A 23,780-nucleotide genomic window follows, 5' to 3' on the forward strand; every position below is an offset into this window, starting at 1 on the left:
AGACAGACAGACAGACAGACAGACAGACAGAGGGCCCCTTACCTGCTTGAGCAGTGTGTTCTGCCACATGCGGAAGATGCTCTGAAAGCTTTTCTCTCTGGCGGAGAAGGAGGTGAAGACGAGCTGTGGGGTCAGAGGTCATCGCACTTTATTTATAGGTTCACTGTTTCTCTGATCAGCAAGGGATGGACTGGGTGACGCGCTGTCCATAGTTATGTTGTTAATCGCTGGTCCAGCCCATAAAGAAACTCATGTGTCTGCTGTGAATATATTATATTCAATAACATTAAATATACTAGATTGTAATAGACTTCATTTGATAAATTTAAATAACAGATAGATAACAATATATCAAGATGATTATATTTAGATAATAGCTACAATATAGTTTGATGAAATTATTATTATTATACTTAGGTAAGAGTTTGATTATATTATAATATACAAATTCATTTGATTATAGTTAGATGATAGTTAGATCGCGTGATTATCGTTTGATTATAGTTAAGTGACCCAATAAGGGTTAAATGATAGTTTCATGATACTCAAATGATAGTTAAGTTATGTGACCCATTAAGGGTTAGATAATAGTTAGATTATAATTAGGTTAAGTGTCCCATTAAGGGTATGATGATATTTAAATTAAGTTAAGGCTCACCTTTTCGGCTGCGGTGCAGACCTGGATGGCGTTGGGGATGAAGCGAGCTGTGTTTACTCTGGTCATGGATGTGAAGTCTTTGAGTAGCAACGTAATCTACACCCACATGAGGCCAAAGGGTCAAAGGTCAGACATCAGGGGAATAGATCCATATGCATTTACCATTCAAGCCCCAGGTACGGTTCAGCCCGTTAGGGGTAACCTGCTCGTGAGGAGACCCAGTAAGGGCCTGTTGTGGAGGGTGTGGTGGCTGATTGTCAGTATTTAGTATAGTTGGTCATGTGTCAGGTCAAACATGTGGTCTCTCACGCATACCTAAAGTGTAGAATAATAAAACAAGGTCTAGGTGTCTTCATCCACCCAGACCGCGCGGCTCAGGGAAAGGCACCATTAGGCCTTTGCACATTATTAACATTTCCCCGTACAATTAGCCCATGCCGGTGAAGCCTGGGCCCATGGGACAGTGAGAACCAGTGTGGAGATGGAGACAAAGAAATAAAGACAGAGAGCGACAGAGATACAGAGAGACGGAGAGAGGCTGTCTGTATGAACCTCCCCCTTCTAGTCTCACCTTTGTTCCCCTGAACACGTTGCTATGGAAACAGAGGTGGTGCTCCGTGAGATAGAGGCGGCCCATGAGCAGGATGTCCCATTGCAGGGCACAGGTGTAGTCTGGGGAGAGGGTCAGAGGGGCGAGAGGGTCAGAGGGGGGAGTGGGGGAGGGAGCTCGACACGGGAGCTCTGAAAGGTTTTCTGGATATGTTTTTTTTTGTTTAGTAACAATTGCCAGTGGAGCTGTGTGTGTGTGTGTGTGTGTGTGTGTGTGTGTGTGTGTGTGTGTGTGTGTGTGTGTGTGTGTGTGTGTGTCCGTCCTATATACTATTACTACTATTACTACTACTACTACTCCTCCATTATCACCATGACAAACCATTGCCAGACCCTGAGCAACCAGCAGGAAGGGAGTGTGTTCCTCACAGACCAGCGGTCTGAGTTCCTTACCCACGATGAGTCTCTCTTTCTCGGCAGGCTCCTTGAACACTTTCTTGAACTCCTCACTCCTCTGCTTGTAGGTGGGGGGGGGGGCCTGGGGGGCGGCCAGGCACTGGCCCTGGTAATCAGAGTCCTGCACAATGGGGAGGACAGTACACACAGCATGATACAGTAGATAAGGTATGATACAGTAGATAGGGTATGATACGGTATGATACAGTACACACGGTATGATACAGTACATACTGTATGATACTCTAGATACGGTATGATACAGTAGATATGGTATGATACAGTACAAATGGTATGATGAAGTAGATAAGGTATGATACAGTACATACGGCACGATGAAGTAGATAAAATATGATACAGTACATACTGTATGATACTCTAGATACGGTATGATACAGTACATACGGTATGATACAGTAGATATGTTATGATACTCTAGATACGGTATGATACAGTACATACGGTATGATACAGTAGGCCTACATATATTATGATACAGTACACACGGTATGATACAGTAGATAACAGTATGATTCAGGATCACTCTGTGGTGTGTTTGTGTCACACAGTAAGCCGGGGTGGACCACATGAAGACGTCATTAAGCGATGCATTCCCTTGGCTGTGATGAAACTATTGCAGAAATGTTGGAATGGCTACGTGCTCACAAAGGCTGTCAACAACCAGGTTGCCTGATAGCGAGCCTCGACGATATCTGTGTAATCTATGTATCTAGATTTAGGTCGAAGTCAACCGAGTTTGGTTTCAGTGAGCGTTAATGTACCTCTTCCTCCGAACTTGACCGGCGGACCTCCCCGAAGGAGGTCGTCTCTTCCGCGACGTCACTGGACATGCCCGAAGAAGGCTCCATCTCGACCTGAACCTGTTGGCCACTTCGGAGGAAACCACAACTAGTTACGCTTTCATTAAAAGGGTTTCAAATATGAACACTAAATACGGGGCACTATTAAGGAATACCAAAAAGTTGTGCGATCTCATATGCATGGCGAACTCTCACATTAAAGTTATGACCATGATGTCTGGTGGCTTGACTCCCTCTCATTGGTAACCTTTCAACCATGGTGGTCAGTAAAGACAAACAGGGACAGGCTACTGTGTCGGCTCAGACATATTCAGCTTCCCCAACAACCCGATGATACCAGCAGGCCTGCCTTCACCTTACGGACGATGTCCACACTGTCAACCATCCTCGGTCCTACTTCACATCTCCAGTTTACACACCGACGTGTTTCTGCACATCTCCCCGTGTTTGCTTACCTGGATCAAACGAGACAAGCCGACGTGTGTCCTCTAGTCCGACAGCAGTAACAAAGGACAAAAGTATCCGGTTCAGGCAAACCTTTTAGACGTTAAAGAATCATTCCATGAATGTGTAATGTTTAGAGCTGCGTTCACATGGCTACACGTGCGCCCTGCGGGACGCCGACTCCTCCAGCCTGGGGACACACCTGTGGGAGTCACTTCCTTGCCTTTTCGGTATTTGGGTAGTACAAAAAAAACACAAAGAGCCCTGAAACTATGTCTTCATGTCCGTAAGACACATCCGATGTCTCCCATCGTTAAGAGCGGTCTCCCGGTCCCCGTATCAAAGCTGGGTTTCGGACTCTGATAAGATAACAATGATCGGCGGTTCAGCGATCTGCTTTAAGTACATCTTGAGCTCCTGGTGGGGATGCGGACAGGACGGACAGGATTCCGTACGGAGACTGACTGAGGGATATGCAGAGAGACCAGTTGAGCAGGTATGGCCGACACACAATAACGCCACACATTAGCAATCACATAGTCATGTGTTTCCCCAGTTTATTCTCTACGAGTCTCGTCACAAGGAGGCCAAGTATCGGAGAGTCCCATTCAAGGCCAATTCCTCCACTTCCAGACTGCAAATACACAACACTGCACAGCTGGCGACACAACCAGGAAAACTGACAAATAAACAACAAGAACTGACAAATAAACAACAAGAACAACAGCAAAAGCATTCAAGTTGAAATGCTGGCAATAAATAGATTCAATTTATCTTAGATACATTTTTTTTTAGTTTTCGTTTTTTTTTACAGATGGACCATTAATCACATACACCATCAATAAAGTACCTATCACAGTAGGGCAGAAGACAACGAAAATCAATGTAAACAGAAACAGGATCATGTTGCAAAATGGATAATCAACTCTTTCTCCCTCACACACACACACACACACACACACACACACACACAAACACAAACTGGGAGCCCATGATTGCACGCAGGAACCCAGAGCCGGTCATCAGAGGCGGCAAATAAATGAATACAGTACATCTTCTCTTTTATTCCTCCACGCAAACACACACACAGGAACCAATCACAAAGGGGGGGGTGGAATGGTGGCTTTGCGAGGGTTTTAGGGGGGAGGATTGAGTGGCATCTCTCAGGTCATGTACATGTACAGTACTCTAAAGGTCAAAGGTTAGGTCTACTCCTCCAGCGTGCGGAAGGAGTTCTGCATGTCCTCCAGCAGCTGGCCGTACTCCGCCTTGATCTTGGCCTCCCCGTCCTTCACGGGGTCCTGGAGACAGGGGCAGGTGCGGTGCAGGTAAATAAAATGCATTTATCAAGCGCCTTTATCAGCGCTTTACAATATTGCCTGATAATCACCCTTTCACGCACACACCGACAGGGGAGTCAATCATGCAAGGCAAGAGCCAGCTCGTCGGGAGCAGTTAGGCTGAGGTACCTTGCTCAACCCGCTCTACCTCCTGAGCTACTGACGTTCTACAGGTGTAACACACACACACACACGCACACACACCTTGAACTTCATGGCGCTGAGGCGGTACAGGATCTCTCCCATGTGCTCTCGGATCATGGCCCAGGTGATCCTGTTGTCGCTCTGGGCTGTGGTCTCCACGGCGTGGCGCGCCAGGTCGTAGAATGAGATGGTGTTGGACAGGATGCCCACCGTCTTATAGAAGGGGCAGAACCTGAGGACACGCACGTTAGGTCATGGTCAGTGGTCCAGCTCAGACTATGTGGCAACAGAGATCTTCCTTTAAAGACTTGTTTCTTTCCTTTGATATGTGGACTAAATATGGGCATAAAAATGCATAACCTCAAATGGTTTCAGAGAACTCATCCCCTTTTACCCCTAAAAAACCCAGACTCTTAATAGGCCAATATGACAAGACGCATGCTAAATAGTGTACGTCAGAACTCCTTCTATACCATCGCACATTTAGGAATAATGATCAACAGGGCTTGCTTACTAAAAAAAATGTGTCTCCCCTTATACATAGTTATTGCATAATTAGCATATATGTATTATAATTTGCATAGCCAAAGGTAAGAGCAGCTGATGAAATAACTGAAGGGCTAAATGCAGAGTTTCTCCTAAAACAAAACGCTGCAGTTTTTCTTCTAAGCTCTCTGCCAATCACAGGCCTGCCTCGGGTTTCCCGAGAACTTATTTTAACCACGTAAGCACAAGCATTGGAGATGGCGTTCTGGCTCGTATAAGATAATCATCCTTTAATGTGTCAGTACGGACACTTGGCAGGAAATGTCGTAGATTCTAGTAAAACTTCTTGGGGGCGGAACCCCTCCCTGTCGTAGGGGGGGTCTCCCTGTCGTAGGGGATTTACCTGTCATATGGAGTGTAGCCGTTCTGCTGCAGGAAGTCGTCTTTGAGCAGCTTGGCCACCTCCAGGGTGATCTTATCCGTCTCGGCCAGGGACGCCTGGACAAACACATGAACCAAACTGATCAGAGGCAGGTAGGGTCCCCAATCCCAGGCCCCACTGCTGCAGAGCCATGGATGTACAGTTTCGCTCTCCTCACTACAAGGTGAAGAAGAACCATGACTGACCGCTCCTGAAGACACGTTGAGGCCCGGCATGACATGCTTTAAAACACTGCTTAGAAACAGCAAGAGCCAGATTAGATCAGCGCAGGACGTCTGAGTCAGCCGTCCCTTTGGTCAGCAATGACAACGCTATCAGCACCAGCAGGTGTGCTCTGGGCAGGGGAAGCGGGTTTGACTTGGGCCACGCTGTGGTGGAGATTTAAATAATGGTGGTGGATCGGCCTATTTCAATAGCACTTTCTGTTATTTGAAAGTAAAGATTTTTTTAAGTTGGAAAGACATTGAATATTCAACAGATGCTCTGAATTAAAGATCTGCCGCGAAGAGGAAAGAGGCAGTCAATAGTACGAGTCCTAACCGTCTAGTGGCGTTCATTTGACCAGACCGGGCCTCCGAGGCCCTGTTTATCGAAAGACGCTTGGCGGTCGAAACCGACAAAATATTTAATCGGATGTGCCTTTCGTTTAGACGACGACAGCGTTTTCGGGGCATAAAAAAGCAGAAACCACCCTCCAGAGTGGAAATCTTAAAAACCCTCCACCGTTGGGTTTCCGTCTAGGAAACACACATTTGCGTCACCGTATGCACTCAGATTTTCCCCCAAAGACGCTCGTCTAAACGCGGAATAAAAAGTGAGAACGCAACGGCTCTTTCGCGTTTTCTGTCCAGATCGTGTCGAGATCGAGTGTCATCAATGAATATTAGACACGCAGACTCATGCTGATGACCTCCATCCCTGATTCAACTTTCTCATTGATGTATCAACCACCCCTTGTACCGCATGTGCAAGGGCTGTACATGCGGTACATATCCACTGGCGCCATCTCTGGGGGGGCACAAGGTTTCTTGCACCCCCAAAGATAAGGTTGGGTGTGCAAAAAACCCTCAATATTGAAACGAAGTGAACTGGCACGTTTTCGTTGTCTGACCCTTAAAATAAACCCAGCGCGATAGAACGCTGCGCGATAGAACGCTCTGCTGCTCGATAGAACGCTGCGCTGCGCTGACAGCTCCCTCCCGCCCCGCCACCCCCCTCCCCCCCCACCACCCCCCTCCCCCCCCACCACTCGTTCTTAGACATTACTAGCAACATTCCTGACATACCAATGGTTGGCAGAGTGCAAAATGATTGACAGGGCGACCCCGCAAATTTTGATACGTTTTGTCCACTCACTTACGTAGTTCGAGTTAATTTAGCGTGAGCTAAACAAAGCTAGCAGCGATTAAACGACAAAACATAATGGACAAGTGGATTATTCGGAGGCCTACTGCTACCACCAATGCCACTGCCATCAAAGTCACCGAAGGCAGAGTGGATAATAATACAGAAGAACAGATGAGCTCTGAGCTCACCGTATCCAGTGTCGCTGCATCCTAATGTTAGGCTACAAAATGTGAGTTTGCAATCGTTACCGGCCGCTATTGATGGTCAATGTTGTGCCGCCCCACAACAGTTTTATGGGCTTTAACCTACGATGAAGAATGGTAAAGTAAATATAATATTAAAATGGTTATTCGGGCAAAGGCCTGTAACTTTTATGACTGTCTACGTGTGTTTCTTTTAATTGTCAAAACGCTGCTAATTTTATATGTTGCCTCTTCAGTGGTTCTTATTCTCAAGATAATATAGGCCTAGCCTAGACTGTTGCTGTTTGCGAGACTTTGGTGAGGTGATGTGAGCTTATCAGTGCACCGCAATAGAATGGAACAATTGTAATAAACGACGTTCATTCAATGTTTAATCTATTTGCTCGACAATGTTTAGATCTACAATGAATTAGGAATAGCCTACGGGTGTCTTGCGTTATCTTTGGTTCCCAAAAGAATGGCCTTGCAACGTAGGCCTATAGGCTATCGCTACGTCAAGCTCTATGAAAACGATGCTAAATACGTTTTAAAGCAGCGACGCATGAGCAGCCTAGTAGGCTAATGTTTAAGGCCAATATGCGTTTTAAATTTCTAAATTCATCTTCTCATCTTCGTCCGCTTATCCGGGGTCGGGTCGCGGGGGGAGCAGCTCAAGCAGGGGGATCCCGAGGCGTTCCCAGGCCAGTGTTGAGATATAATCTCTCCACCTAGTCCTGGGTCTTCCCCGAGGTCTCCTCCCCACTGGACGTGCCTGAAACACCTCCCAAGGAAGGCGTCTAGTGGGCATCCTTACCAGATGCCCGAACCACCTCAGCTGACTCCTTTCTAAGTAAAGGAGCAGTGGCTCTAATCCGAGTTCCTCACGGATGGCTGAGCTTCTCACCCTATCCCTAAGGGAGACGCCAGCCACCCTTCTGAGAAAACTCATCTCGGCCGCTTGTACCCGCGATCTCGTCCTTTCGGTCATCACCCAACCGTCATGACCATAGGTGAGGATAGGAAAGAAGATCGACCGGTAGATCGAGAGCTTTGCCTTGCGGCTCAGCTCTCTTTTCGTAACAACGGTGCGGTAAAGCGAACGCAATACCGCCCCCGCTGCTCCGATTCTCCGGCCAATCTCACGCTCCATAGTACCCTCACTCGCGAACAAGACCCCGAGGTACTTGAACTCCTTCACTTGGGCTAAGGACTCTTTCTAAATTTCTAAATTATGACTGAAATGTAATTAAGCTAGGCCTACTCCCATTTATGCGGGCATGTTTATGGAAAATAAGTGCGCGCTCCACCACTCGTAACGCACTTGTGAAACGCATTCATGAATTAATAGAATTGTTAAATCATACATCATCACAAGTTCACAACCAAATTTTGGAATAAATCAAATCAAATACAGATAAATAATTAATGAACTACTGTTCTGAACCTAAAATTCTGAAAGCAGGACTTTGGAGAAGTATTATAGCCTGTTTTTCGGTGGAACACATTTGAACGAAATATTTATGACCCCCCCAATGTTGACCTGAAGTTGGCGCCACTGTACATACCGCTGAGGGATGAAGGTGTGAATAAACAGCCCAGTGTGTGTGTGGGACCCTCCTCACTGCTCTAACCCCTCCCCCCCCCCTCCTTCTCCTCCTCCTCACTACTCTGACCCCTCCTCCTCCCGGCTCTGACCCCTCCTCCTCCCGGCTCTGACCCCTCCTCCTCCCGGCTCTTCCAAGCCCCTCCCTCCCCCAGCTCCTCCCTCCCCCCAGGCTTACCTTCCCGACAAGCTGCACGATCTCGGCCAGGTCCTCCTCCTCCTGCAGGATCTCCTTGGCCTTGGTGCGCAGGGGCACGAACTCTGGGAAGTGCTTGTCGTAGTACTCGTCGAGCGCACGTGTGTACTTGCTGTAGCTGATCAGCCAGTTCACCGAGGGGAAGTGCTTCCTCTGGGCCAGCTTCTTGTCCAGACCCCAGAACACCTAGACACAGATAAAAGTATATATATCATCATACAACATAATACCAATAGGATAAACCAGATAGATTTAGCTGAAAATAAATCTATGTCTTGGTCACAGAAGGTCTCATTACCTGTACGATTCCCAGTGTGGCGGAAGTCACGGGGTCTGAGAAGTCGCCACCAGGGGGCGACACACTGAGAGAGGACAGAGAATGTGTTTATTTTTCAACTGAATCCCAGAGTTACTGCTCAAACGCTGCCCTCCAGTGACCAAAGATATGTACTTACGCTCCGACAATACTGACGCTCCCCTCTCGCTCCGGGTTGCCCAGACACTTCACCCTGCCAGCACGCTCGTAGAAGGAGGCAAGCCGAGCGCCAAGATACGCAGGGTAGCCGCTGTCTGAGGATACACACACCCCGGAGAAGCTCTGATTAGCCCCGTTGGCAGCCTGTAAGGGCTGAGAGTAGACCTAGCCCCCTTCTTACAGAGTGTAGAATATAACTCTGGATCAAATGTTTACCATGACTATGATATCTCTACATCATGGTCCCGTTATGAAGCACACTAAAGGTACGGCCACACTGAACGCGTTACTCGCGTTCAGTGAGACGCGCCAACACGTGACACTTAGCCGCGATAGCCAATCAGCGTTGACCTTGGGACGCACAGAAGCAGAGAGAACATGGACGACCGAGTCATCGATTCAGTGTGTGCTGAAACGATGAGGAGGTGGTGAAACTCACCCAGCTGTGAGCGCCTACGGAGGATGTCATGCACTAGTTTAGATTCTCTGCCCGAGCCCGAGCCATCCCGCGGGCCGGGACGGGCCGATATTTCCCACCATTATCCTCGGGCCGGGTCGGGCCGGGCCTTTGATCGAGCGTTTTCTTTTTCTTTTTTTTAATCATTGCTTTATTGTCCTAATCTGAGGAGAAATCTATGCCATAAACAGAAATATTATAGGCCTTTTTAGACTGGTCTTCTCAATGCCTAGGAACGCTCCGTTCACTTGCATGGGTAGTAGTCCGGTAATGTCAACCCCAGCGTCTTCGGTTGCTAAGCGACGTCAACGTCTTTGGTGGACTATTTCTCTGCTAATCAACAGTACAAATGCTGGTTACGAATAAATTGGGAAAAGACACACCATGTGAAGTTATTGTATCATGTAATAAGCGGGATAATGTAACGTCGCCGGTCATTATCGAAAATAAGCCCCTTCAGGGCGAAGCAAGAAACCTTCGCTGGGCGGGCTCATCTAGCTGCGTAGGCGCGTTGAACCATTTTTGTGACACACAATGATCAAGCGTCAGGCTAGGCGCGTTACTCTCGGAATCTAACACGCGTAACGCAATCAGTGTGGCCGCACCATAACGCCTCGTGCCCACTGCCTCCGTCCGTTGACTGATCCCCATTGACTTTGAATGGGGACGGACCCGCAATGCATTGTGGGTCCGTTCGCTCCGTTGGAGACTTCGGCTCGGTCAAAAAGTTGAAACATTTTCAACTTCTTCGGCAGCGACGGATCCGTCATCCAATCAGATCGCGTATGCAAATGTGTGCAATGTCTCGGGCTCTGACAACCCCGGAAAGCTCCCGCATCCGTCAGCCAAGCCTTCCGACGTCCATTGACTGACGGTGCAGTGGGCATGAGGCGTAACACCACTTACTGGCCTCACTATTGACCTACTACTTTTTTCGCTGCATTTCACAAAATCTGTTCATCACTAAAATCCCGATGCCTCATTAGGAAGTTGAGGCATTCCTTATGAGTACTCAATTTTCAAATCTCTTGGATGACATCCACTCCTCCACTCAACACAAACACATGAAACCATCCCTGAAGTTTTAACCAAGGATTCACGTACCAGCAGGCATCTCGGCCAGTCGGCCTGAGATCTCCCTGAGCGCCTCAGCCCAGCGGGAGGTAGAGTCGGCCATCATGCTCACGTGGTAGCCCATGTCCCGGAAGTACTCGGAGAGGGTGATCCCTGAGAGAAAGCACTGGTTTAGACACACTGGACACTGAGAGAGAGCTCTGGGTTAGAGTCACTGGTCACTGAGAGAGAGCTCTGGGTTAGAGTCACTGGTCACAGAGAGAGAGCTCTGGGTTAGAGTCACTGGACACTGAGAGAGAGCTCTGGGTTAGAGTCACTGGTCACAGAGAGAGAGCTCTGGGTTAGAGTCACTGGACACTGAGAGAGAGCTCTGGGTTAGAGTCACTGGTCACAGAGAGAGAGCTCTGGGTTAGAGTCACTGGACACTGAGAGAGAGCTCTGGGTTAGAGTCACTGGTCACAGAGAGAGCACTGGGTTAGAGTCACTTGACACAGAGAGAGAGCACTGGGTTAGTCTCACTGGTCACTGAGGAACACTGGGTTAGTCTCACTGGTCACTGAGGAACACTGGGTTAGTCTCACTGGTCACTGAGGAACACTGGGTTAGTCTCACTGGTGAGAAGCCCTGGGTTGCTCAGGGAGTTTGAACTTTAAGAGGGAGTATTATCTTAATAAGTATGCAGCAATCGTGCCATAAAACATATCCAGTTCTCCTCATACCAATTCCATTGACTTCACTGGGTGGCCTATAAGCCGTGTGAGAGGGCTGTCATTGGCTACCTGTGTAAATGGAGGCTTCTCTGGCCGCCACAGGCATGTTGGAGGTGTTGGCCACCAACGCCGTTCTCTTCATGATGCTTTCTGTCTTCCCGTCCACCTCCATGGTAAGCTATTGGCCAGAAAAACGGTTGATCATCCACCAAATGCATTGAAGGAGAAGTGACGGATGGAATAGAAACGTTGGGACACGCACCTCTGGGAAGTCTCGCAGGACTTCCGACATCTCGTTCCCGCGCTCCCCGCAGCCCACGTAGATGATGACGTCACTGTTGGAGTATTTGGACAGGGACTGGGAGATGACGGTTTTACCACAGCCGAAGGCTCCGGGGATGGCGGTGGTTCCACCCTGCACGCACCTTCACAGCGCACACACACACACACACACACACACACACACACACACACACACACACACAGACAGAGAGAGAGAAACATAATTAGCAACAATACTGCTACCACAACAAGTATATATCTACCGTATTTTCCGGACTATACGTCGCTCCCGAGTATTAGTGGCATCAGTCAAAAAATGCTCCATGACGAGGAAAAAAACATATGTACGTCGCATCGGTGTATAAGTCGCATTTATTTTTAAACATTTAAACAAGAACGTTTAGTTTGGAGAGACTGAATAAAATTGCAATAGCAATATAGGTGTGTCGGTCCCACTCGTAGTTCTGAGAGTATACCGAATTCAGTGACACCGGGATTCCACCGGACGCCTATGCGCCGCGGTCCTAAACCTGAGCGCACGATCGGGAGGTGGAAGTTGCGCTTTAGATGCCTTCACAAGTCCAGCGGAGGGCTCCAGTTTTCGCCGGCCAAGTCATGCGCTGTGATATGTGTGACAGCTATGTTGCACAACATTGCAGCTAAGGCTGGGGTAGCTTTGGTTGAACCAGAGGACATTGAGGACGATGACGACGAGAATATAATTTATTCGGTGGTGCAGTAGGCTTGCAGCGTTCAGTTGTAGGCCTAATGAATGACGGTGCCATCTTGCGGCCGAAGATTATGTACGCACAATTTTGGCATATAAGTCGCTTCGAAATATAAGTCGCAGGGCAAGCCAAACTACAAAAAAAACGCGACTTATAGTCCGGAAAATACGGTAATTGTTTTTAAATATCATAAACTACTTTGTTTTTCATGCTACAAGCCAAACATTAATAATGGCCTTGAGACATCCACTTTGTATCCATTCATCGTCTCGGTGACGTCGCACAATAGAGGTACGGCGGACGTACGGGAAGAGGGCGTCAAGGACCCTCTGGCCCGTCAGTAGGGGGTGGTTGGCGGGCAGCTTCTCGGTGACGGGCCGGACCTGTCTCACAGGCCACACCTGCACCATGGTGAACTTCTCCTTCACGCCCTCAAATTCCAGCTCCATCACCACGTCCTGGACACACACACGACACACGGCATGGAAGAGGTGGTCCTGCTACTGTGACCATCATCATCCTAAGACACGAGAGCTCAGAGCCCCAGGACTCCTTCAGTAGGAGTCCATGAGGCACCGCTAAACCAGGGGAAACATGGAGGCTCTGGACGGGGCCCGGACCTCAATATAAAAGATGCACACAATACAGAATGAAAGATAACAGAAGGGAATTGCCAACAATAAAATAAAACTGATATTTAAATAAATGCAACTAACAGCATAATGATTAAGAGACAGTAATTACTGATTACTGAATGATTGAACTCACAGAGACGTCGTAGTTCCCAGGGGGGGCCACGTAGGTTACGGTGCCTCTGTTCCTGGGGGGCAGCATGATCTTGTGCTTGATGAGGGAGTTCTCATACACCACCCCATAGATGTCCCCGCCGGTGATGTGACTGCCTGCCTGAGAGGGTACAAGGAGACGACTGTAACTATAGATCCACCCAAGAACCAAAGGCTCAATAACCCATGGGAAACTAGAGGAGGAGTAGCTCAAACAATAACGAGAAAGGGTATTTCCTGCAAAAGAGCGGTAAGTGGTGTAGTGCTGTAGTGCAAAGTGAGGTTGAAAATATATATTAGTAAAGCCACATAGTTTAAGACATAAAGAAATGTTGAATGGCTCAAATAATTTAAAGGGATTTCAACATGTAAACATGGAAACCATTTAATAAATGCAAAATGGTTGGAGACAAATAAAGTGAAGAGTTAAACAAATAGCTAATGTGGTAAAGTTTGAATGCATTTGAGATCAAATATAGCTGAGCTGAGCTCAGCCGTGTGGGTGTGCGCAGGGTAGGATTTGTTGGGGGGATGGGAGGGATAATCACCCTCTTTGTTTTTTTTTGACAATTAAATGTTTCATGTCTTTCTAGTTTGCATTAAAGATGAATGTTCAACTGTTCGAAATTTAAGCTAATAGGGCCGACCATTGCCTATTATTTCTTGATTAAAAAACAAAATAAAATACCATCCCCCCCTCTGTTTTTTTGACAAATCGCACCTTGCGTGTGCGTGTGTTAGTTACTTGGAAAAGTAGTTATTGACCCTATTCCTTCACATCTAGTTCATCGAAATAAGATCATAAAAGGATGAGGCTTATACCGTTGGACTCCTTTGAGTCGCAGCTTTCATATGGCACATATTTTGTGCAGATAGCGTGACGTGAAAAATATTGTTTAAGCATTGAGGTCAGCATATAGCTTCTACCGGGAGTATACCCGGATATGTACCTAGCCTCTAGCCATATAAACGGTGGTCCCCACAGACCACCGCCAGATATAAAACAATAATATTTCAGTCAGTCAATCAGTTACCCGCAGGCTCTTGCTGGGCGTGAACTCCCACTTGGAGTCCCGGTTCAGGGCTCCGATGTTGACTCCGCGGGGGATGTAGATGCTCTGGGTGATGTCGTTGATGTCCTTCAGGGGCCGCTGGATGCCGTCAAAGATGGAGCCCATAATCCCGGGGCCCAGTTCGACAGAGAGAGGCTTCCCTGTGCGCAGGACGGGGTCCCCCACCGACACGCCGGCTTACAGCCGGTTAAGGGAACAACAAAATGACGACCCATAGCAAATGTCTTTGTCATGTGAGAGATTAAATGCTAACGATATCCAAGCTACTTGAGTCAAATTGTTATTAAGATTTAAAGTAACTAGTTTTTGTTGGCCCGTGGGATTATTGGATTGAATAGATTTGACTCAGACTATTTCAACACTACACTAGAACCTTCTACTAGTGAAAACAATAAACAGTGTTTCACTCCCATCCAAAAGGTTCAGGGTTCAAACCCCAAAGTCTGCAGGCGAACACTACCACTACTTGCCCATTAACAATGGGCAGGTAGTGTATATGTACCTGCTGTACATATAAGATGCACAGCAGAAATCACTGCAAGTCACATTGCATAAAAACTTCTGCTGAAAGTGAATCAAAGATGGAGAATAAAGAAACGAGGAGCAGCTGAGAAGCAGCAGAGGGGCGTGGTGTGAGAGGATACAGGTCTCTTCGTAGACCTGGATGGTGGCCATGTCCCCCTCCAGCCTGATGATCTCTCCCACCAGCTCGCTGTGGCCAACGCGCACCAGCTCGTACATGGCCGCCCCCGCCATGGCAGTGGCCGTCACCACTGGGGGCAGAGAACCCGGACATAAGTTCATCCAGAGAAACATACCTGGCTAAGGCAGCGAAAGCAGATCTGGATTCATAACACTGTTGTAAAGTTACTGTTTTCATGTCATTCAAAAGTAAATGTGTAACGTGTGGATTGCAGCAGGAATTTCTGATTTGGTCCGAAGAAATCTTTTGGGGTAACTTAATATGGGGGCGTTTTACGTTTGCTCATTCACGTAATCGAGCAATCGCGCACAAAATACATTTCAAAGTGGACCGACCCACTTCCTGATCTTCCCGATCTCCAGTCCCTGCTGCAGAGCGAATTCAAATCGCCGGCACAACGGGCTGATTCTCCTTTGTAGGCGGGTTGAGAGGAAGCGCGGGCGAATCCGCTGTCAGTGCGTGTGCAGAGTATCAGTGATTTGCGGGTTTATCCAATAAGTGGTAGTGTACCCATACCCACGCACCATTGGCATGTATGCGCGCTTGTTTCTGTGTGCGTGTGTGAACGAGAATGATAGGGAGAAAGAGTGCTATGCAGAAATGAATGAACGGAACGATATTTATATTTCAAAATCGCGTAAAAAAACAACAAAAGAAACTGAATCGATTCTGTGGCGCCGTGCCACACATTGGTCTATGTATGGGAAACACTGCCAGTGCAATTATGGGTGTGTGTGTGTGTGTGTGTTCATACCAGGGCCGGAGACTCCATGGACGTATCCAAACTCGCTCTCCCTCTCCTCATCCCGAATCTTCGCCAGCTTGGACATGTCCATCTTTGCAGGCTAGGACAGACTGAACTGAAAAACCGACAGATTCATTAATATTGCAGCATGTCAAAGACTAAAAATCGATCTCTGCAGTTTCACACAAATTAAATAGATTCTTATTTGACTGTTGAATGATTAATCTATGATCTCAATTGGATTGTAGCCAATCAGAGATGAGGGGGGCAGCAGCCACATCACTACGTCTCATCCTCAGCATGACGCAGCATCACCCAGACATCAGAGGGGGACCCCAGACCAGCATCATCACCAGTGTGTGTACCTACTGATATACCCTCCCTCTTTTACGCATACACACATCCATCACGTAATCAAAGAGTGAACACGTCTAAAGAGGCTGCTTACACTGGACAGAGAAAGAAAGCTCCTGCTGCGTCAACAAGTAACCCACACACGACCTGTCACTCAGCCTAACAGAATTACCTGCTGCAAGCAGGTCGCAGCTAGCTACATAAAGCTACTACATCAATAATTATTGACTATATAAATATTTCCTCTCCTCACACTTTATTTGGTCACTCATTGCGCCATTTAATCGTTCCAGTAGTTCACTGGTGTATCATTAGTACATATCTCCCCTCTCTCTCTCTCTCTCTCACACACACACACACTAAGAGATCTGATGCCCTCTTCTCGTCCTTCTAGCTGATGCGCAGATCTTCCTCTTGGCGCTCGGCGGCGTGACCATCAATACAGGAATAAACCAGCGCCATCTGGCGGAATTTATTGAAACTGCACGAAACGGCCCCTGAAAGCAGCTTGTCATGTATTTGGAAGAGTATTCTGAAGTCCATCCGAAATTCGTCCTGGCTACAGCCTCCAAGTTACTCAAAATGTCCTGGATTCTCCGAACTTAACATATTCAAGAAGAGAATGGTTTAGTCACATGTGTATAGGATTTATATAAAGCACACAGGGTCTAATCATCACCACCCGACATAAGTCCTATAACAAATTACTGATATCTACCACTAGATCAAAGAATTCTATCAGCGAGCAAAAATATAATCGATATTTATGCAAACGATGACAAAATGATAAAAATGTATATGAATAGGCCTAGTATTAGAATCTATATCTATTCACATGTATATGGCCAAGAGGTGACAGCCGCATCATATGATCTTGGCACATGACTGCTGGATGGATGTCGGGCTGTTTGAGGAAGTGGAAAAGGAGTGTGCCTTAAAACCGGGAAGTCCAAAATGTAAGAATGGAATTCACCTAAATACAAGATACAGAAAAAGCTGGGACATAGATAGCAAGTTAGAAACAACTATCCTGCAGGGGAGTTTTATATTCTACATATTTATTCAAATATTATAGGCCTATTAGTAAAACACATCCTGAATGAATGTCAGTGTGCTTTTCATTTTTCCCTTAATAGTAGCTGGGCCAGAGGGCATTGGGGTCTGTGCGGTTGGGCCTACATAAACCCATAGTAAGAGCCTGCTTGTCTTCAACATTTTCAACATTGTTGCATGCAAGTGCGATGGCATACGACCCTGCAACGTCACACAGCAACTCCACCTGACTAGGATGGCTGGGTGTACAACGCAGCATTATTTTTTATATATATATATATATATATATATATATATATATATATATATATACATACACACACACACACACACACACACACACACACACACACACACACACACACACACAATAATGACTCCACTAAAATATAATGCAACACTGTTGCGTACAATGATTGACCCGCTAACGTTACGTACTGTACTGATGGTGAACGAGATGTATAAATGTATAACCTCAAATGACGCGTTAAACCGTCCGCCGCAGATATGGACGTCGAGCCCGGAGTTCATACCGTGCAATTCTGGCTTAATATATCTCAATGTTTGATTCAGATTCAAGGTATGGTTTGCCTTCGAAATGTCCAGCAGAAAATGACACTGACAACATAGGTCTTGGCCTTGCAGTAAATCGTTGGCTCCGCCGTTTTGGTGCATTAAGATGTCTAAGCCATGATCAACTCTACATGTTAAGATCATTTAATGTAACCTCGGAATTATATACCAAGCAAATACACCAAAATACATCTCACCTTATGAAATGACTCGGGGATCCGTTCTTGCCTCGACAGAACTGAGCGGGTTGCGATGCGTGACAGCAGGCGGTGGTCAGCTGACTGCACCCCTGCTGCTGGATCTGTTTTACTGGCGTGACGCTGCGGCCGGCGCCATATTGGATCTACGTTTTACGTCACAGTATGATGACGTTGATTCCATAATGAATCCGCTCAGTCGTAACGAGTATCGATAAAACCATCTACTTTACCCGTCTCCACTTTTTATAGAGATTGGTGCACATATTTTTACTTCAAACGTATTCTGCTAAAAACCCTGGATGTGTTATGATGAACATCTTTGTGGTTCTGGTTAACAGTGGAGGTGAAATGCAAACCCCCTGACAGTTCTTGAGGACCAGAAGGTCCCCAGTCGCCCCCAGACTGGTCACGTTTATTATTTCTTATATTGAAGAAAATGTACACTGACGTTGAAAACTTGCTTCTAAATGTGTATGTAAAAAAGTGTAATCGTTATCCATTTATTTTTCTCTCAGGATTCAGATAAATTTTACAGATAGCTTTATATATGAAACTACAGCTTCACTCCTATAAAACGTAGGCTTCTTAGAGCATTTAAATAAATATAGTTGATCTAATATTATGGCTACGCATGCGCACGTGGGGTCAGGGTTGACAGGAGTGCGGCGGCTACCGGCTAAGCTAACTGAAGAACCGCAACTAGCTACATGTGGAGGGTGAAACGGGAGTTATCCCTGACCCCCACTCTTTAAAAAAAAAACTATTTTTGGCCAAAAAATAAAACTTTAAACTCCAATCCCATCCAAATTAAGGGTTCACGTTGGTTCACAATGAAGGGGTGAGTACATAACATGGCTAGAGATAGGATGAGCGCTGAAGTAAAGTTTTTTGATGTCTTTTTTTAACATGAGGAGGCGGGGAGGGGACAACGATAGCCGTGTAGCTAAGCTAGCTGGTCCAGTCGGCGGACCTCAGCACGGTTGCTTCAGCGGGGTTCGGCGACCTGTTGTCGGGTCTAGCACTGTGGTTTACCAGCGTATGGATGTTTGCTGTGAACTGGTGAAATGGTTTGCTCCCGTATAGCCGAGTCAGCCCGTCTGGCCACCTAACAGCTAACGCTACACGGGGCAGGAGCTAACACGCTATTTCTCCCGTCAATTGAAATCAGCTTAACTCATTAAGTTCATGTTCCTGTGTATAGACTCGCCAGCCGAGGGTTGATCCTGTCATGAAGTGGCAGTTATTGTACCGCTCGGTTGTTGAGCAGCACGTTTATCCTCGGTTTTCTAGCTAACGTTGACTAGCTTTAGTGTCATGGGTCGCTTATTGAAATCGGAGCTCTATAAAGGGTGGGCTGCTTTACAGCGACCACTGCTATTTGCAGAAATGACATACCAGTGTGTACATGGTTCTGTAGTCACGGCGTGTTTTTTATTTTTTTATTTATTTTTATGAAAGTATTGCACCAAATCTGACCCATGCGATTGGAATGTAATGATCATTTCAGTAATGCAGTACTGATGGTTTCAGTACTGCAGTACTGCTGTTGGAATTTTAAGGTAATACACAGGGTGAAAGGACTGTCTATGTTACACGTCTTGCTTATTGACCTTTTCAGGGCAGCAACGCATCTATGACTAATCAATGATACCATTTTGTCGTCAAATATTACTTTACGGCAAAATGTCAAAGACACAATTCCTCCTGTAAATGCATTTTGTACCCGAATTTAAAAATGTATCAGGAATTCGACTCGTTAATGTTTAGAAAACATTCCTTCATCTGTGATTGATGAATTAATAGTGTAAATTACAACTTAAATCAAAGACTACTGCTTTCTGGTATTAAGTTGATGTACAACGAGTCTTTTTGCCTGTTTTATGAAATGTATATTTCCAGCAGTCTAACCGTTTTGATCTTGTTCCAGTAGCCGAATTGAGCTCGGGGACGTGACGCCCCACAACATCAAGCAGCTAAAACGCCTCAACCAGGTCATCTTCCCTGTCAGCTACAACGACAAGTTTTACAAAGATGTTTTGGAAGTGGGAGAGCTTGCCAAGCTAGGTGAGAACCCCTTGCCAAAAATAATCTCATTCTTAAAGTCAGACAATACCTAATTTTCAGCACCACAGACTACATGCAAATTAACCCTATCTGACTACAAGTCCTCTTAAAGGAGACACATCATTCCACCAGGTGTGAGTGTGATTAGCCTTACAAGGCGTTTCGAAAATCGGCCCCATATGACATCACTAGTGGGCGTGTCCACCTAGATCTGTGCTGGATAGATGAGCAACGTTTACTTCAGTCCACTGTGTAGGCTGGTAGACTGATCTATCCAGCATAGAGCTAGGTGGACACGCCCACTATTGATGTCATATAGGGCAAATTTTCGAAATGGCTTTTAAGGCTAATCACACTCACACCTGGTGGTATAATATGTCTCCTTTAATTAATAGATTCCAGTAGATGTGTGTTGCATGCTTGAATTGTATTCATTGCCTGCATCTCACGCTCCAATAACATCTCCCTCCAGACTTATGTAGGACGCTATCTCATTATTTATTACATGTAATCACTTCTCCGTCCTACACGTCTATCCTCCCCCCAATTTAGTAGTCATGAATGAATGTCATGAATACCACTTTGTCATGAATACCGTTCCATCCTGTTTGTGATAAAGTGGAACCTCTTGGTTTTATCTTGCAGCGTACTTCAATGACATTGCAGTGGGGGCTGTATGCTGCCGAGTGGACCATTCGCAGAACCAGAAGAGACTGTACATCATGACACTCGGCTGTCTAGCACCTTACCGTAGACTAGGAATCGGTACAGAGACTACAGTTCCACTCATGAACATGCATTGTACAGGGGTTACTGTTTGTTTCACAAGTTTGACCTCTGTGAATCTCTGTAGGTACAAAGATGCTGAACCATGTGCTTAACATCTGTGAGAAGGACGGTACCTTTGACAACATATACCTGTGAGTATCTCAATCTGGAGAAGAATGTGTGTTGTTTTTTCATCCAGTCATTTCTCTAGCTAAATATACAATATTAAATGTTATATAATACTATACAGGGGTTGACACTAACGGTTGCCCGCTTGCCCGGGGCAACTAAAAGTAATATTTGTGCAAGTTGAGATTGATTTCTGGTTGACCCAACGGGCAAGTGGATTTTGGGTTAATATAAAGGCTATTTATTCAAGTGTTTTTAACTGCAGAGCAACCTTGTGTTCCGCAAAATCATACAAAATAGATGTATTTGCAATTGATCAGCGTGCTGTCTTCTCTTCTCTCGGACAGCGAGTTAACAGACACGCATTGCTTCAGGGCGAATATAGCCCCGCCTTCTGTCACTCACTCGCAGTGCGGTCTCTGGCAGTGATTCAACGGTGTTAGCCTACACAGCTAGCATCTTAAGTGCAGCGCCTCCGCGACCGGTTTAGGTAGAGAGGGAAAATAGAGAAGTGATGGAGGAGTCCGGTTTGGAAGTAGGCAAGAGGCAAATTATGCAAGAACACGGTTTTGGGTTTCATAACTATGCACAGCACTAGCGATCTTTTTTTACGAAATTGGACCTGCACAAACTATATATTATATGAAAACTGAGCCTCCACTTATTCCGACAAACGATATCATTCTGTGACTAAAACTCGCAAATAACAACTTAAGAAGAAAAGCCCCCTTTCTTTTAACAACCAAAAATGAAGTTTTACCTTTGTGATCTTTGTCTACAGTTGACACTTAAAAGTTGATTCTGATCGCATAAAACCACCTTAAACAGATAATCCAGTGTCTCAGCCAAATTTTGCAACTTTACATGGTGTTTGCAAACTTTGCACTCTTCACTCTCCACTTTCTTAGGAAAAGGGTAAGTTGCCTTCAATCAGAACACATGTTCTACAGCGCAATCTAGTTCCCATACGTGTATTTGCGAGTATTTGGCTTTGTGTCATTCGATTATATTTGCCCTGAACTTTAAATAGAGGTGTCAAGTGTCAAAATTGTAAGATGTCTACCTTTATTTGTGCCTCAAAGTAAGACAGCGCTACCAACTGATAATGACCAACTGATAATTATTTCAGGTGAAAAATGTTGTCTTCCACTTATGCTGTGTTCCATGGCTTTATTCACTTTAACCAAGTATTATCTACATCGAATATTTCGCTTGCAAAACAATCTTTCTTTTGCCACCAAGATGACATTATCGCCCTTACAGTTGTGGAGATATACTCTATTTACTTTGGGTACGTTCTTTTCTGAAAAAAACTTTTCCCCTGATATCGAGAATAGTATAGAATATCGATATTTTTCCAGGTATACTATCGAAGTTAGAAAATCCAGTATCGTGAATAACGACACTACTAGAAACGCGATTGTGATTTTTCAGTGTGTGGAAGCTAACATTTTATAATACTTTATTTCTCCCTTTCCAATAGTCATGTGCAGATCAGCAACGAGTCGGCCATTGACTTTTACCAAAAGTTCGGCTTTGAGATCATCGAAACGAAAAAGAATTACTACAAGAGGATAGAGCCGGCTGATGCCCACGTGCTGCAGAAGAGCCTGCGCAGCCCCAGCGCCGCCCCCAGCGGAGAGCTCCAGAAGGCTGAGTGACGCCGCAGCACGGTGCCCACCTCCACAGGAAAAAAAAACTGAGACGGATGCCCCAGGTCGACGCAATCAACACTTTCTTTAAAAGGACGTTTAAAAGAGGAAACATCAACAAAGTACAGAAAATTGCTGCTTTTATTTCGCAATGGGCCCCCCTTAATTTAGCGTTCTAGCGCGTCCTTCCCCTTCTTCCCCTTTTTATTATAGATGTCAAGCTGACTCGATACTCGGTCTTTACAGAAAATTGCCAATATCAAACCGTTTTAGATTCGGAAGGGACAAGAGGTTGGTTAAACATACTGTTTTTTATTTTTTTTTATGCGGTTTAGAGGAAGATCTATCAAACAGTTTGGACAAAGAGAAACATGACTTGATTTGAATGTTGGGAGTCTTTTGAAAGACCATCGCTGACAGACGAACTCCTGGGCGGTTACCATGGAGACCTACTTCCATATTGTTGATACAACAGAGGAACATTCAGAGTCCATCACCAAGCCATCGGGAGTATGCTGGGATCCTTTATTTCGACCAGTCTGTTGGGTGTGTCTGATCCTCAAGTCAGAATAACCCCGTATGGGGAATGTGGTAGCAGAAAGGTTTCAAGTTGGTGGGAAGATTTGTTCACCTCATTTACTTTCAGAGGAAAAAAATGGGGGTTTTGGTTTAAGCTAAGTCTAGGGTTTTTTTTTTGACATTGAGGTGATAAATGGCTCAGAGGTTCTCCTGGGTTTGCAACTAAGTCCAATAACATGAATTGAAATGGTAATTTTAAATAAAAATGCACGATTTTTCAGATAACATACACTATTTTTGTCCATTGATTTGAAATGCCAATGTACAGATAGTTTGTATCTTAATGGGCATCATTTTCAATGGTGGTGATTTGATTTTGAGCATCAGGTAGGACATTCTCGAGAGGTTGTGTTTTTCTTTAAAGAATGGGTATCCTTTTCATTTGGCATTTTATTTGGTCATCTATTAAAAATACAGTATTACTGAAATTATTTACCGAGTGACAGTGCCTCAGTTTCTGTCGATGCATATTACATTTCTGAAACTTTAAAGCTAAACTGATGTTTGGGAGCGTGTGGACCCATGGCCTTACGAGCAAGATACTGCCCAGGGGGAGCTCTGACCCGTGCATGCCTGAGGTGTTCTCCTCCGCTGTAGTAAAGCATGGTTTTTTTTGAAGAATTTTATCTTTTCTGGAGTTCTATATTGTAAGACTTTTTAACCTCTAAATAAAGGAACTACTATTTGCAATCGGTCATACAGTTTTTC

The 23,780-nt window shown here is 45.6% G+C and overlaps 3 protein-coding genes across 4 annotated transcripts in view; 1 reads left to right on the forward strand and 2 right to left on the reverse strand.

Moving 5' to 3' along the window:
* The window catches only part of gramd1c (GRAM domain containing 1c), a 16,212-nt gene extending 12,874 nt beyond the window's left edge, over positions 1 to 3,338 (reverse strand). The window contains exons 1-6 of the mRNA XM_030348719.1: positions 2,940 to 3,338; positions 2,446 to 2,554; positions 1,661 to 1,784; positions 1,230 to 1,330; positions 659 to 754; positions 43 to 123 (exon numbers count right to left, since the gene is read on the reverse strand). Of these exons, the coding sequence (XP_030204579.1) occupies positions 43 to 123; positions 659 to 754; positions 1,230 to 1,330; positions 1,661 to 1,784; positions 2,446 to 2,532 (489 nt within the window). The 5' untranslated portion in view covers positions 2,533 to 2,554; positions 2,940 to 3,338. The remainder of the gene's footprint in view (positions 1 to 42; positions 124 to 658; positions 755 to 1,229; positions 1,331 to 1,660; positions 1,785 to 2,445; positions 2,555 to 2,939) is intronic.
* Positions 3,339 to 3,468: 130 nt separating this feature from the next.
* On the reverse strand, positions 3,469 to 18,024 carry atp6v1ab (ATPase H+ transporting V1 subunit Ab). The gene is made up of 15 exons (XM_030348720.1): positions 17,878 to 18,024; positions 15,710 to 15,815; positions 14,897 to 15,025; positions 14,214 to 14,428; positions 13,163 to 13,300; positions 12,701 to 12,852; positions 11,647 to 11,809; positions 11,454 to 11,562; positions 10,705 to 10,827; positions 9,124 to 9,238; positions 8,967 to 9,030; positions 8,651 to 8,854; positions 5,302 to 5,396; positions 4,473 to 4,644; positions 3,469 to 4,229 (listed from the first exon to the last, which is right to left on the reverse strand). The coding sequence occupies exons 2-15, from the start codon at positions 15,789 to 15,791 to the stop codon at positions 4,137 to 4,139; spliced, it is 1,854 nt and encodes a 617-aa protein (XP_030204580.1). The 5' UTR covers positions 15,792 to 15,815; positions 17,878 to 18,024; the 3' UTR covers positions 3,469 to 4,136.
* A 500-nt stretch (positions 18,025 to 18,524) lies between these two features.
* Positions 18,525 to 23,762, forward strand: naa50 (N-alpha-acetyltransferase 50, NatE catalytic subunit). 2 transcript variants are annotated; one of them, XM_030349292.1, is made up of 5 exons: positions 18,525 to 18,718; positions 19,808 to 19,944; positions 20,590 to 20,709; positions 20,798 to 20,864; positions 22,325 to 23,762. In XM_030349292.1, the coding sequence occupies exons 1-5, from the start codon at positions 18,711 to 18,713 to the stop codon at positions 22,500 to 22,502; spliced, it is 510 nt and encodes a 169-aa protein (XP_030205152.1). In that variant the 5' UTR covers positions 18,525 to 18,710; the 3' UTR covers positions 22,503 to 23,762. The 2 variants fall into 2 exon arrangements, with proteins under 2 accessions (XP_030205152.1, XP_030205153.1); XM_030349293.1 differs by having other exon boundaries at positions 19,811 to 19,944.
* The last annotated feature ends 18 nt before the right edge of the window (positions 23,763 to 23,780 follow it).

This window comes from Gadus morhua, chromosome 23, assembly GCF_902167405.1.
Source record: "Gadus morhua chromosome 23, gadMor3.0, whole genome shotgun sequence".
In the NCBI taxonomy this organism is placed as follows: Eukaryota; Metazoa; Chordata; class Actinopteri; order Gadiformes; family Gadidae; genus Gadus; species Gadus morhua.